The sequence below is a fragment of the Calidris pugnax genome, unplaced genomic scaffold (genome assembly GCF_001431845.1).
Source record: "Calidris pugnax isolate Ruff unplaced genomic scaffold, ASM143184v1 scaffold171, whole genome shotgun sequence".
In the NCBI taxonomy this organism is placed as follows: domain Eukaryota; kingdom Metazoa; phylum Chordata; class Aves; order Charadriiformes; family Scolopacidae; genus Calidris; species Calidris pugnax.
The window spans coordinates 10,174,231-10,188,957 of record NW_015091064.1 but is presented as its reverse complement, the minus strand read 5'-3'; the positions used below and the strand labels follow the sequence as shown (position 1 = coordinate 10,188,957).

The following is a 14,727-nucleotide window of genomic DNA, read 5'->3' as shown; positions in this document are numbered from 1 at the left end:
CACGTCACATGTTGGATGTGAATGGTGGGGACTCCCAAGTCCCCTCCGCACTGGCTGCTCGCTGAGGGCCCAGCTGGTAATTCTCTGCAGCCTGGGAGGAACACTGCTGGCCTTGGAGGGGCTGGGTATTCTCCTCTGCTAAAAAAAGAAAAGAATTTAAAATATATATAAATATATAAGTGTATAAATATATATGTTTATAGATATATAAAATACATAAATATTATATATATAATAATATAAATTATATATCATAGAATCTTAGAATCATTTAGGTTGGAAAAGACCCTTGGGATCTGATGATCCCAAGTCCAACCATCTACCCTAGTCTACATAGTTCTCCCCTACACCATATCCCCCAACACCACACCTAAACGACTCTTAAACACATCCAAGGATGGATATAAATAATATGAAATATATAAATAAATAGATAAATAGGTAGATGGATAGATATAGCTCCCACAAACTGTTTCCAGAGCTGATTAAATCATCGAGCAAGCTTGACAAGCAAGCAGTGCCCCCCACGCACATGATCCATGAACTCTCCTAGGAAGCATCCCTTCGTTGGGCCGGTGGCCACGGCCTGAGCGGGGAGAGGACACACGCCTGGGGCTTGACGGCGCAGATTTGTGAGGGTAATTTGTTGATCTCGCAGTACGAAGCTGAGTTACCGAGGGTGTAGGAGGAATAAATGTTCTGCAGGCGCAGTCTAGCTCCGTCAGTCCTAATCACTGATGGGCGGCTGCAGGCTTTCAACACCGCTTTCCCGTCCTCGTTTAAAACAGAAAAACAAAGCTGCTTTCCCCGACTGACAGCTAGGGAAAATAAAATCGGTTGTTTTGGCCACGGGAAGAGGCCGAGCATGAGAATCATCAGTGACTCAGCCCCCTCTCACCTCCCTGCTAGCAGAGGGCTGGGCAGCCAGGGGGGCTCAGGAGCGTGGTGCACCCTCAGATGGACATGGTGCTGCCTCCTCACCTGCACGTGTCCCCCCCTGGGCTGGGGACAGCCTGCAGCTCCCTGTGCTGCAGCTCCCAAAACTGTGGCTGCCTTCCCCGGTGGCGGGGGTGTGTGCTCTATTTGTGTCTGTACCGTTTTCCTCATCACAAAAGCTCCATCAACCGCAGGTAAAATGGTTCCACGTGAAGCCAGAAGAAAGGCTGGAGGTAACTCTCAAAATGAATAGTCCCTGCCTGCTCGTGCGCACACTGGGAAACATGGCACACGTGCTGCCACATCACAGGGACAGTGAATCTCCCCTGGAGATGCTCAAGAGAAAAACAGGGACTGAAGCATCTCCCTAGGAGAAGTCCAGCTGAAAAATTTCCCTCTGTAAAGGCGGGAGCACCCATCAGGCTCCAGTTCTTCCAAGAACATTTAGGAAAGGATCAAAACCCAGGTGCTTGCCAGGACAAAAGAACATTTGCCTTCTTTCAGACTCCTTTATGAAGAGTGGGATGAGGGACAGCAGTCAGGGTCAGACAGGGGTGTCTGGGACGTGCACAAGCAAGACATGAATCCCAGCAACACACACAGCCTTCTCAGCACGGAGTCACAAATGCTTCCCATTCAATAACCGGTTGGATCCAACAGCTCCTCTCAGTTTGCCCAGGCAGGAAATACACATACTCAGTGATTTAGCAATAGGGTTTTCTAATACCAGGGGAAAGGTTCATTAATCTTGGCATATTAATAAATGGGGATCTATTACCAACAAATAGGCTGGAGATGAGATTTCAAGCGCAGAGAGGTGTTGCTCAGAGCAGCTTTCTGATGCCACAAGTAGAGGTCAGGGGAGGAAAAAATTAAAATCCAACCGACTTCCTGAGGGGGTTAGATAATATTGGAAAATCAAAGCAGTTTAGCAAGACCCAGGGTGGAGAGAGCACACAGATGCCCCAGTCGGGATCCAGCCAGGGTTTCCAGCCAGGACCAGGGCTCTCAGGCCCAGCACTGGCTGTGAATGCCCATGTGAAAAGGCAGCTCCTGGATGCCAGGGTCAGACATGGCTGGATGGGAAGGAGCTGCTGGGCTGGTGCATGCCCGTGGTGGGCATCAACCAGCATGGTGGGTGGGCTGGTGAGGAGTCCTGACCTCTGTGCCCACTGAATGGCTGGTATCCCCCCTGGTCCTGTCCTGAGGGAGCAGTGCAAGAGCAGGAGCTGTGGCTCCAGCACATGGATCCCCGTCCAGATCCACGTGACAGCCGGGATGCTGTCAGTGCTGCATGTGGAAAATGGGAGGAAAACAGTATTGCGTGGCAAGGCAGCAATTGAGTGAGGTTTCACTGCGTGTTCAGCTGCCGTCCGGAAGAGAAAGACATCGTGTCTCAGTTTGACAGCAGTCAAAGCTGTAATTACACGTTGGCGATGGGGAGTCACCCGGGCCCTGCTTACACCAGAAATCGGTCCTCTGCTCCCAGCCTCAAGGGACCTGAGCAGCTCGGTGGGTCCCTGGGCTCTGGCAGGGCACTGTCAGCTGAAAGGGCTGTGGAAGAGGCTCTGGCCACAGACATGGACCTTCCTGCTGCAACCACTGCCTGTCACAACACGCAAGCACGGGGGGTCCCTGGTGGAAATGTATAGAAATAGGTGCAGGAGCACACACTGTGCAGTGATCTCAGCCTGAAACCCCAATGGTTGGTAAGGAAACATCCTCCCAGTGCAAGGCATGGACCTGGGGCTGGAGAAGCCCTGGTCAGTGGACACAGCAAGCTGGGTGAAGGTCCACTGCTCTGCACCAACATCTTAGTTGACTCATCTCATGTCCCATGTGGTCAAGGACTGGATACTCTGGTCCTTGTTTCACCTGTGAAACTCACTCATCATCCCTCAATTTAAATAATGCTCTCAGAATTTAGCAGGTTGGAAAGAGGTCACTTCTGATCATGCAGGCTTGGTGGCTACCCATGTAAACTGCAGCATGGTGGGTAGGACAGTCACTGTGACATCAATGGTGTCCCTCAAGGAGAATAGATATTTGAACATAGGTCTACCCAAGGAATTAAAAGTGAAAGATGAGCTTGACCCCCTCCTAACTTTGTGAGTGACAGCTAACCCTTGAATCAGTATCACTTAGGTTGGAAGGACCTCAGGAGCTTACCTGGTTCAAGGATGGGCTGACACTGACATTAGTTCTGGTGAAACACACACAAGAATTTCTTCTGAATTCCAGGCAGCTTCTGGTTGATCAAACCTCTGCTTGGTAGCAAATAACACATCCAGCAAAGAAAAAGAAAACCATCAACTCTGTCTCCTATCATGGGCTGGGCTTTGCCATTCAGTGCCCCAGAGACAGAACTCACTGTCTCAGTGAAAGAGCTTTGGATCACAGGGAAGTGAAGGGGTTAACAAACCCCTCAGCAAAAGAAGCATCATTAGAAAAAGCAGAGCTGCTACTTTCTAGGATCCACAACCCTTAGCCAATGGACTCAGCTTGATGGAACTCGATCCCAGAGACAGTCGCAACCCAGACAGTGGGGCTGAGGGCTGGCGTGATGCCTTTCACACTGGGAGATTTTGGCTGACAACATCTCATGGTTTCTTGAGAACTGCTGGGCTATGTGGTGGGGTTGGTTTTTTCTTTTTTCTTTTTTTTCTTTTGTTCTTTTTTTCTTTTTCTTTTTTTTTTCTTTTTTTCTTTTTTTCTTTTTTTTTATTTCAGGGCTATTAATTATTTTTATAGCATCATTTTCAAGCACAAAAGAAGTTGTCTGATCGGAGTTGTTTAAAATATAAAAATGGCTGAAGAGCTTTATGAGAGATGTCAGGAAATTCTGCAGAACAGTTATGAAAGTCACAAATTCTGGCAAACTTAAACCCCTCTGATATTATGGATGAAATCCTGTTCACATAGCTATTTCCATATGATTTTTGCAGACCTACCTTTTGTCCAGAAAAATATCACCCATCTGTGTTCTCTGCAGCGTTGCTGAGACATCTCAATAACCCTGCCTGCAACGGTTCCCTCACCCAGAAGTATGTATTCCATCTAAAATCCACCTGGGCTTTACCCTGGGTGGAAAAAGACTTTCAAAATATGTAGGTTACATCTGCCCGACAACAACCATAGCACACATTAGCTGTAAGGACAGTATTTTTATAATTTCATAGAGACTCTAATACGTTGTCCAACAAACATTTCTGTGTGGGAAAGCAATCTTTTCACAACCTTTGCTTGAATTTGCTTCCATTCATTGGTAGTACGTTCCAGACGCTGGATATCCAAAGTCTGGATATGGCCCCTGCTTCATTTCGCAGAGGACGCAGCGATCCTTGGTGCCACCCAGACATGATGCCAAGAGCCCAGTTGTAGCCAGTACATTAACTGGGGCTGGAAAAGCCCACCAGCCCCACGGCCCAGCCCCATTCTGCTGCCTCCCCGCTTCGTTTCATCCACCAATCTGGCAATTTTTTGGCATGTGAGCACTTTCTGGGGTTGCTTTTGTTGTTGTTGTTGTTGTTAATTTTTAAAGCACAGCCGCTGGATCGCCTTGCAAAATTAACATGTGAGAATGCATATTTTTCTTGGGTTTATTAAAACTATTCACGTACAAAATTAACATGGTTTGACGGTGGAGGAGCTGTGAGTTCTGAGACCGGTGTGTGACTACTTTATGAAATAGCCATCTGGGAGTGCCTAAAAAACAATTGCTTTTAATTTTAAACAGCTGCATCTTTAACAATAAGAGCAACCGCCGTGGCCCTCTGTCAGTCCGGGGCTCAAGCTTCAGCCGAGTAAGGACAGGCCGCAGCCTGAGACGTATCTTGTCTCGCCTTGCTTCTTTGCATCTCAGTAATTCTAGCCTCTCTGTGGCTTGTCCTGGCTGATTTTCCCCTGAAACTTGATCTTTTTTTCAAGGGATCAAAGGAGCAAAATGAGAAACAAGAAACTTTGGCAGTGAAATTTCAGCCCCTGCAGCTCGAGCCGCGTCTCCAGTTTAAGCATCGCTGCCGGCTGGCCGGCGGCTGCCTGCGGAGGAGCGTGCTGGTGTTTCCACCCTCCTGTCCTCATCCCGCTGGCACACTTTGCCACATGGACACCCCAACTTGGAGGGGTCTAACCTGCCAAAGGGCAGTGTTGCTTTTAATGGCACCGGGGAGCGTTACCAGTGCAACAACAGTCGTACAACGATGCTGATAGTGGGAAGAGTATGCTGATAAACTGCACCCCTGAGATAAAACCACACCTATCATAGAATCACAGAATGGCTTAGGTTGGAAGGGACCTGAAAGATCATCGAGTTCCAACCCCCCTGCCCTGGACAGGGACACCTTCCACCAGACCAGGTTGCTCAAAGCCCCATCCAGCCTGGCCTTGAACACTTCCAGGGATGGGGCACCCACAGCTTCTCTGGGCAACCTGTTCCAGTGTCTCACCACCCTCACAGTGAAAAATTTCTTCCTAATATCTAATCTAAGGCTACCCTCTTCCAGTTTGAAGCCATGTAAGATGTACTCTTATCACTACATTCCCCCGTAAAAAGTCCCTCTTCAGCCTTCTTGTAGGCCCCCTTCAGATACTGAATCCCAAGCTGTTCCCAAGCTCAGTATGAGCAGTTGAGGGATCAATACATTTGCTCCTTGCAGTACGGTATAGGGGAACGCTGCCCCTTGGTCCCTGCCTGCCAGCACATCCCCAGGGCAGGAGGGACCCCCTACCAGCACCAAATGCTGCCTGGGGGCACCCACCAAAGGCACAGCAGCCACTCTGGCCCCCACAGCACTTGCACAGCCTTTGGCGGGGTGTAAGTAGTGGTCAATCATGGGGCAAGCTGGGAAAGAAACCTTCACTGGCCACTTCTGTGGGGCTGTGCAGAGGAACGGGGGTCCCTAAACCTGCCAGATACCTACACCCACCTCAACACTCAGGTTTCGATGCTGCAGACACCAGTTTCTCACGATCACATGGAAGAAATGTGTCTGGCTTATTCCTTTGCCTAGTCTGTGACTTGTAACATTTTAGAAGTTGTGTTTCAAATACAATGCTTGCGCTGAGGGGCGTAAAAAGTGGCTGAAACCAATGTCTCAGAATACTGCTGCTAAGCCATGTCAGTCTAAGCATGGTAGTGAAGCATCCTCTCATCCTTAGCTCCTTGCCTGGCACGATGAAGAATTAGGAACATTCTTAGATGAAGAATGAGCAGAGGAGTAATGGCTTTTTATTAAACCCAGTGGTACAGCTGGAAAAGACAGAGAAGCCTTCAGGCACCAAAGCCCTCTTCCCATCCGCAATCTTCCCAGCTACACACAGGCTAAGAGCAGTTGCTCTCAGTTTCACAGATGGGTGTTAAATCAGTGAGCCCACCCAGGAGGAGAGGCCACTGGTGAGTGGGAGCCCAGGCAGGCTGTTAGCGAGGAGCCCAGGCATTAGGCACCCCCTTGCTAAATTCCTAGCTGCCAGGAATTTGCAGCTACTACACTTTGCTTTCCTTTTTAGCATTTTACTAGTATACGTGTGTCTTTGTCATGCCAGCATCTCATGCTGGTTAACCTCTTAGAAACGTTTTGAGTGAAATGCAGCAATTGCCATCCATGCAAAGTGTCCTGTTACCACCAGGAGGGACCGAGCCCATTCCTGTCCCTCCCTGAAGGGTGCCTTGTTTGGGAACACTTTGATAAAGAGCAAACATGGGAGTGACACACATCTTCCTGCCCATCGCCTCCCCATGGGAAGACAGGTTGGTACAAGGCTGTTTTAACACAAGATCTCTCCCATTCGTTCATCCTTGGCTCTCTAGATGCTGGCAGCTGTAGCGATGCTCCTGCCTGAATGTCAGAGAAAAACAAAATAAACTATGAGTACTTCTAGAGTAGCCTAAAATTCTGAGTTTCTTCCAGATGCTCGTGAGGGCATAGTTGGTTTAAGACCAAAACATACAGATTAATTTCCTCTTGGGATTCAGAAAAAAAGAAGATATTCATCTTTCAGGGTGGCTGTATAACTTCTACCACTGACGTTCAGTTGCGCACCAGGCAGTGATGTTCCTCGATATCTTCACAGCTGATGAGGCTGAAAATACAAAGGGCCGTTTTACTCCTGTAAGAATCTCAAATGCAGAGGCTGGATTTTTTTTTTTTCTTTTTTTTTTTTTTTTTGAGTTTTACACAGAGATAGTTTATCTACATGTAGTTATATATACATTATGAAAAGCCCTGGTCTACAACTCACCCACTCACTCACAGAGAAGAAAATGGGCTGTCACCAGGAAGGATCAGGCTGCTGCCATCAAACCCCAGAGAGTCCTGCAAAGAAGGACCCGAATCTGCAGCCCTGGCTTGTTCTGCTGCTGCCAGAGGGAAGAGCCCCACAGAGCAGGGACTGTAGGCTCAAATCCCATTGTATCAAAAAAAAAAACAAACCAAAAACCACTGCACAAAAGCTTAGGAGCAGGAGAAAAGGCTCTTGCAGGGCTGTCCCCTGCCAGCACCTCCCTCCCCACCTCCCCGGGGCCCTCGGTGGCTCCCAGAGCTGCCACCACCCTCTTTTCCTGGGAGCCAGGAGGGAAGGGGACATTATCATGCAAATGAGCCCACCAGGAAATCCACTTTGTTTCCAAATTCCTATCTCCAGCCCTGCCATATCAGGCTTTGAATGCAGAAGAGGATGAATGGCCTAAAAGCAGCAGAATTAAGCATTTAGTGAAAAATCCCACCCACTAGTCCTCTGGACTTGGAAGCAAGATTTAGCACAGACAGAGGAACCACGCAGACGGGCAAACTGGGGGGGAAAAATGAAAACACATACACTTTGTACGTGCTGTAGGCACCAATCTAATATTCTTCCTGCTCTGCTGCTCCCGTTGGGTGTAGGTACCACATCAGTGCCTCTGGTGTTAACCCCACTCCTACAGCCCACCTCTTAGCGTGAGATTGATGCTTCAATCATGTAAGAAAAGCAGATATGCTGGCAGTTATTATTGTACCAAATGGTGCTTGCTGCTGAATTATGGATGGATAGTTCACTGCTGATGCATATAGACACATCTTATGATGACCACAAAGCTTCTTGCTTCATAGAATCATAGAATGGTTTGGGTTGGTAGGGACCTTAAAGATCATCTAGTTCCAACCCCCTGCCATGGGCAGGGATACCTCCCACTAGGCCAGGCTGCTCAAAGCCCCATCCAATCTGGCCTTGAACGCCTCCAGGGATGCCCCATGGCACCCACAGTCTCTCTGGGCAACCTCTTCTAGTGTCTCTCATATAGTTCATACAGGTATATACACATGGCCTCCAAATCCTAGGCTTGATGATGTTCTCACCAAATATCTCACCCTAATCTGTCCTCTCTGGAGTTGCTTATCCAGCTGTAGCAATCTGCTCAGGCTCCCTCCCTAGACAGTGCTTCTCCCACACCTCCCTGCCTGCCCCTGCAGCAGTGGCTGGATGTGCCCAGCCACACGTGGGACCATACCCTGCCCTTCCTGCTGGCTAACCAGGGCACGGAAACAGTGAGCGTGGCCCAAACACCTCCCATCCAGTCGGGTGGAACTGGAGGGGATGAACGCTCCTGGTGGGAATAGACCTGCGGTGGTGTGTGCCACCTTGGTGGGAGGTGAGCAGGCAGTGGTGTTGGCAAAGCCCATAATACACAGCTTCATCTGCAGGTCCTTCCAGGGGGTGAGAACATTCCTTCCCAGGCAATGGAGAGAGGTCCTCTGGAGCAGCCTGCTTCTGTCTGCTGGCAGGAAAGAGACCTTAGGTGAGATACATAACTTCAAGACTGCTAAAGTGAGCTGAAATCCTTCCCTCCCTTGACGTCCACATCTAAAGGTGTTCACAAGGAGTTCCAAAAGGTTTCAAAGTGACTCCTCAAGCAACAGAGCTAAAACTTTCTCCAAAAGCTTCCTTGAAGTAGATGCCTATCAGCTTCCCCACCACCACCACCACGTCTGCTGGCTGCCTAACTGTGAAGAAGGCTTGAATCCCTGACCTGGAGCATCTCCATCTTCATGTACACACTGGGTTAGCCAGATCTGCAAAACAGGTTTTCAGGGCTGCAGGGGCAAATGGCTTGTCTTAGATACATCCTTTAAAGTTAGCTTAATGGATTATTAATGTGATTTCTGTTCATGCACTGGTATTGTTACAGAACCAGCAAAACCAAATGAACTGGATTCACTGGTGCTACATACAGTGAAATCTGAAGGATCAAACTGGGCATTTTTTACTTTCTGCCCTTTCTGAAGTCCAGGAATTAAATCTGTGAGCGAATTACAGTTAGCAACACTGATTCTAGGAAGATACTTATGGAGTTCCTCAGAGCACTTGTATTTTTTCCCTCTCACTGCAGGGAGTTTGTGTCAGTTCTTTATTGAATTACTGAAGCAGACTTGCAACCTGGCCAAGGCAGCGTAAGGCAAATGGAGCTCAATTAAGTTATTCCTGCAAAATCAGAAAGCCATGTAAGAGGGCATGGCTTCAAATCCTGCCCTCACTTGCACTCATGTGACCCCACCGTAGTATGTGGGGTTGCGTGAGAGTTAAAAAAAGTACAAAAACCCATGTAGTTTTAACTCCAATGCATAACAAGTGCATTAAAAAACATTTTGCAAAAACTACCAAAGATATTTCCTGGCTTCTTTCTCCCACCAGAGATGACTTACCCCGCGTTTGGCACACCCTACGGAGTGTGATTTCTAGACAGAGACTCTATTTGATCATCCAAGGACTACTCCCACCTGCTGTTGCTGTGCCTCCAGAAGGGAAGGTCCTGACCTGAGCACCTTCATTTTCAGGCTGCCCCAGATGAGACATCCTCACACTGTCAGAGGGTCCAACCCGATCTTGGGGTGGGAGTGCACAAGTGGCCTCCTTGCTTGAACAGAGAATGATGGAGATAGATGGGCCTTCAGCTGTGTTTCCAGGATTTGCTGCTTTTCTGTATTTCCAGGATTTGTTGCTAAGGATGCACTGGTACCAGTATGGAGCAATTTCCCCCCGTGGAGATCTGGTTTCCACCAGAAGAAACACCTTTTGCAGATGTTGAACTTGGCCTGAAACAGGGTAAGGGAAGGTGCAACCTTGCCTCGGCTGAGGACATCTGTGCAGGCATGTGAACACAGCCAGGAAAGTGCATGCCCAGCAGCGTGCACGGGGACTGTGAGATGAGTTGGTTGTTGACCTTCCTTTGGTGTTCGAAGTTGCTCCGTGTCACCTCTTCTCCTGTCAAAAGGTTACAGAAGACAGGCTGGGACCAGATGAACATGAGCTGGGGAACCAAATGAAGACAAGCAAAGGGGAGGCCCACATGAAACCAACCCTCTGTCTGAAGGCAGGGTGTGGGTTGTGGGGTGGTCCCAGCGGTGGGCAGACCCTCCGTTACACTTGGGCAGATGGAGCTATGGGGTGGAGTTGGTCAGCGTGACATCTCACAGCGCAGCCGGTGTGACCCTTGGGTGTCATCCTGGCCACGGCAGGGTGGCTGAGTCAAGGAGGGTGGGACGAGCCACACCTCGTGTCCCCCCTCCGCCAGAGCGGTGACGCTAACGAGGAAGCCCAGCGATGCAGCACGACGCAAAACGAGCTGTGGCTCTGGTCCCACCACCTGACCCCGCTGGGTGGACACCCACGGGGGTGACCTCACTCCACCAGCTGACTCACAGCTTCACAAAGTGGCCGGGAAAGGTCACGCTCGGTTAAAACCAAGATGTGTTTTCTTGCAGCTTTTCCCCACCTTGGGCCAGATGCTGCGGCCCGGAGTTGGGCAAAGGTCCAACTGGAAATAACAAATGTAATTACCTTGTAAGCACCTCAGTGGAAAATATTGGTAGAGTTAATTATACAGGGATGCGACGCTAACTCATTTCCCAGTGTTTAAAATACAAATATTAATGCTTTCTCCTTCGGGGCTTTGGAGAAGATTAGTTATTGCTGCAGCCTAACAGAATTTATAAATTTTGCTATTGCAATCAGCTTGAGGAAAAAGTTTCCTGCGCTGATTTTAATATAACTGGTGGGTGGGTGTCACCCAGAAGGTGCTGCAGTGCCCAGACCTGGGCTTGTGGGTGCCTTCCCGAGAACGGGGACTTCGGCTGTGGCCCTTTAAACACCCGAAATTGAGATTTGATTTGATTTTATTTTTCAAAGGATGTTTTAGGACCAAAAAAAGTGATTTTAGGATTCTCAAATTGAGGATGAGAAACTCATCTTTTAAGTATCAGGAAAAATGGCTATTTTATTGATGTCCAAAAATCCTTGGAGACAGATACCCCGAACATGGGGCTCGTGGAACCTTTTAGGAACTCGTGGCTGAATTGCCTAAGTGAAAATGCCACTGCCTTTCATTAAGGATCACGAGAAGCGACGCAGTAAGGGAGTTTTTCGGGAGGAAAAGAAAAAAAAAAAAGGAGGGGGGGGAAAGGGAGATATCAGCACTTCCGACTTGTTGTTGGGTGAAAATGATGTCATGCGTTTTGCAGCAGGGCCACCTCTGCTGCTGCAGGGGAGGGAGAGGGAGGAGGCAGGCACCCTGCCCTGCCAGGGATCCCCCTGCCCGCAGAAACCCAGCCTTCTCACACCCCTGGGGGAATTAACGAGGCCGGCAATTAGCTAATGTAGGAGAGGGCTGCAGCGCCAGCTTGGGATTCAACAGCGAGCAAAGCCCCTCCGCGGCAAACCCCTATTTGCTCCAAGAAAATAGGAGGTCATTAATGTAAACTTGACAAAATAAGCCCTGTTTTCCCATTTTCTGCCTGTTTTGTCACTACAGGAGCCCAAAGCTCCCCCCAGGCAGCAGGTGAAGGAGCCCTGGGTAAACTTGACAAAATAAGCCCTGTTTTCCCCGTTTTCTGCCTGTTTTGTCACTACACGAGCCCAAAGCTCCCCCCAGGCAGCAGGTAAAGGAGCCCTGGGGGGGCCTGAGCCCAAGTTCACCACGCACAAGGCACGGAGGCTCCTCGGGCTTCGGCAGCAACAAGGAGGGATTGCTCGCTGCCTCCACATGCGATCTGTAACAGAAAAAGTAAGGAAACAGCTTCCCCAGACAAAAATATAACCACCACCCTTCCTCTGGAAACTGCCAGACGGGTATTTTGGCCAGCAGAGAAAAAAAAATAAGAAAAAAAAAAAACCAAAGAGGGCACCCAGGCAGTGGGCAAACTCAGGGCTGGTTCAACACCACCCAGGGCTGCCCCTGCAAGCTGGGAAGCCTCCATAAATCACACCACTGCTCTCACGAGTGTCAGCATAGAATCTTTTAATACTTTACATAAAAAAAAACCTGCATACACAGTTCATAATTTTATGTAAACATCATATACATCTCAGTTTTTGCCACGTCAGTTTATTAAAAACAAGAACAGAACAGTCTCAGTACCACTGTTGAGGGAAGAGGGACAAAAAGTAAACAAACATAAATGGATAGATTTGTTCTCTGAACCAGAGAAACACAAGATTATTTTCACCTGGGGTTGGCTACCCTGTGAAAATAAAGTTTTAAATAAACCTAGATTCTTTAAAATTGCCCTTTAGTATTAAATGTCTGATGTACTCACTGCATAAGGAACAGCGCTTTCACCCATTTTTTCCAAGGCAAAAAGATACAGTGGTTTTGTCTTGTGTTGAAATCACAATTTAAAACAAGACCCAGATGAGGTTACCGAGTACGAACGTTTCCAATGCTACAGTGTTGTTTGCAGATGACAAGTGCATTGAGTGTTTAATTTAAAAAAAAAAAATCCACCAAGTTGTGCAAAGTAATTTCTTTTGAAAAATAATTTTTTTTAAATAAACCCAAATCAACACACTCGCAGAAGACAACATTAAAGGAAGGAGCAGGCACCAAGATCATAATATGGCAATATCATCCCCTTCCCCCTCGCTCATCCTGCTGGGGCCGTCGGGAGGAGGATGTCCAGCAAGGAGGACAGAGCAGGTCAGCTTTACTTTCCAGCCTGGTGGCTTCTGCAGCTGGAGAGGGTCGAAGGCTCGCATCATCAGCAGGCATCAGTCACTCAAGGCAAGTTCCTTTGCACAACACAAGTCCCAGCTGGGCACTCCCTCCCCACCTCACTTTAAACAAGCACCCCCTGCACTACCCCAGTTTGCACAAGACAGAAAAGGTAAGATATATACAGGCGTCGCTTGGGATGGCCCTCCCCTCCCGGTCTCGGTCTTCAGGGCACCAACTTCCCCAGCAGGTCAGGCTCAGGCCGAGACACCCGTGGGAGAGGCGAGGACACGGTGGGCAGCCCGGGGAGACACGGCCCCCCTTCCCCAGCCCACCCGGGGGGAGGCACATGCAGGCAGGAGGAGGCAGAAGTCCCTTCCAGCATCTCGGCTTCGACGCTCTCCTCTTGCAAAAGGAGAGGAGGCCGCCCGGGAGCTGGGAGCAGCAGGTGGAGGGGAAGAGCCGGGCACAACGTCTGCTCAGTCCATTCTCAGCAGCTTTCTGCGGTCGAGAGCCCACGACGCACTCGCAGGGGCCGGCGGTGGGAGAAGGCTTCTCCCCACTTGATTCCCAAGACTCAGGGCATGCAATTCCCACCCCCACCCCCCTCTGTCCCCATGGCTGAGCCAGCACAACCCTTTGGGGCCAAGGCTGAGGGAGCATTCCTCCCCTCCCTTAGCCCCCACCCCGATCCACCGCCAGCCCCCAGTGGAGGGGGACAGGCAGACACCCCCATCCCTGCACGCATAACCCAGCTCCTCTCCGCCTGCCAACAGGCGACCCGGGCACCGGCTGTGCCCAGCACCGCGCTCCGGCTGCACCCTATAGGACTTTGCAGCAGTTGATGCAGCCGTTCTGGGTGCCATAGCGCTTCTGCAAGGCCGCCCGGGTGGCCGTCTCAAAGACCTCCCGCACCCCCTCCTTGGTCTTGGCCGAGCACTCCAGGTAGTCGTAGGCCTGGATGCGGATGGCCATGGCGCGGCCGTCCTCGGTGCGCACCGGCTCCTGCTTCATGCGGGCCAGCTCGTTGCGCACGTGCTCATCGTTGCGCAGGTCCTTCTTGTTGGCCACCAGGATGATGGGGACGTTGGGGCAGAAGTGCTTGACTTCAGGCACCCACTTCTCTGGGATGTTCTCCAGCGAGTCCGGGCTGTCCACAGAGAAGCACATAAGGATCACGTCGGTGTCTGGGTAGGAGAGAGGGCGCAGGCGGTCATAGTCCTCCTGGCCAGCCGTGTCCCACAGGGCCAGCTCCACCTGCTTGCCATCCACCTCGATGTCGGCCACATAGTTCTCAAAGACGGTGGGCACGTAGACCTCGGGGAACTCGTCCTTGCTGAAGACGATGAGGAGGCAGGTCTTGCCACAGGCGCCGTCCCCCACCACCACCAGCTTCTTGCGGATGGCGGCCATGGCCAGGCTCGCCAAGCTGGCCTTGCCGTGCAGCAGGACGATGGCAGCGCCCTCCTCCCCGCGGCCGCCGCCTCCCCCTTCCTCTCGCTTCTCACAGGGCACCGTGGCGAGCCGGGCCCGCGCAGGCAGGCGGGCGCACCCTTCTTCTCTCCCCGCACCGGCACCGTGCCTCCGTACCCTCCCTCAGGGCAGCGCTACGGCCGCAGCGACAGCCGCCTCTCCCGCCCGGCTCCGAGGGCTCCTTCGCGGGGGTAGACGCCTCCGCCCCACCTCACGCCGCGCAGCCACTGCCGCAAGCTGCCGGCCGGCGCCGCTATTTAAAGGCGCTCGCGACTTTCTTAATATAGCCGGCCAATGGGAAGGTAGGGAGTGAGGTCATCGCCGGCGGAGAAAGCCGCGATTGGTTGGGAGCTGCAGGC

General features: G+C 50.6%; 1 protein-coding gene across 1 annotated transcript; it reads right to left on the bottom strand.

The window, feature by feature from the left end:
• Positions 1 to 12,185: 12,185 nt before the first annotated feature.
• LOC106896704 (rho-related GTP-binding protein RhoB) lies at positions 12,186 to 14,591 on the bottom strand. The gene has a single exon (XM_014956885.1). The coding sequence runs from the start codon at positions 14,306 to 14,308 to the stop codon at positions 13,718 to 13,720; it is 591 nt and encodes a 196-aa protein (XP_014812371.1). The 5' UTR covers positions 14,309 to 14,591; the 3' UTR covers positions 12,186 to 13,717.
• Positions 14,592 to 14,727: the final 136 nt, after the last annotated feature.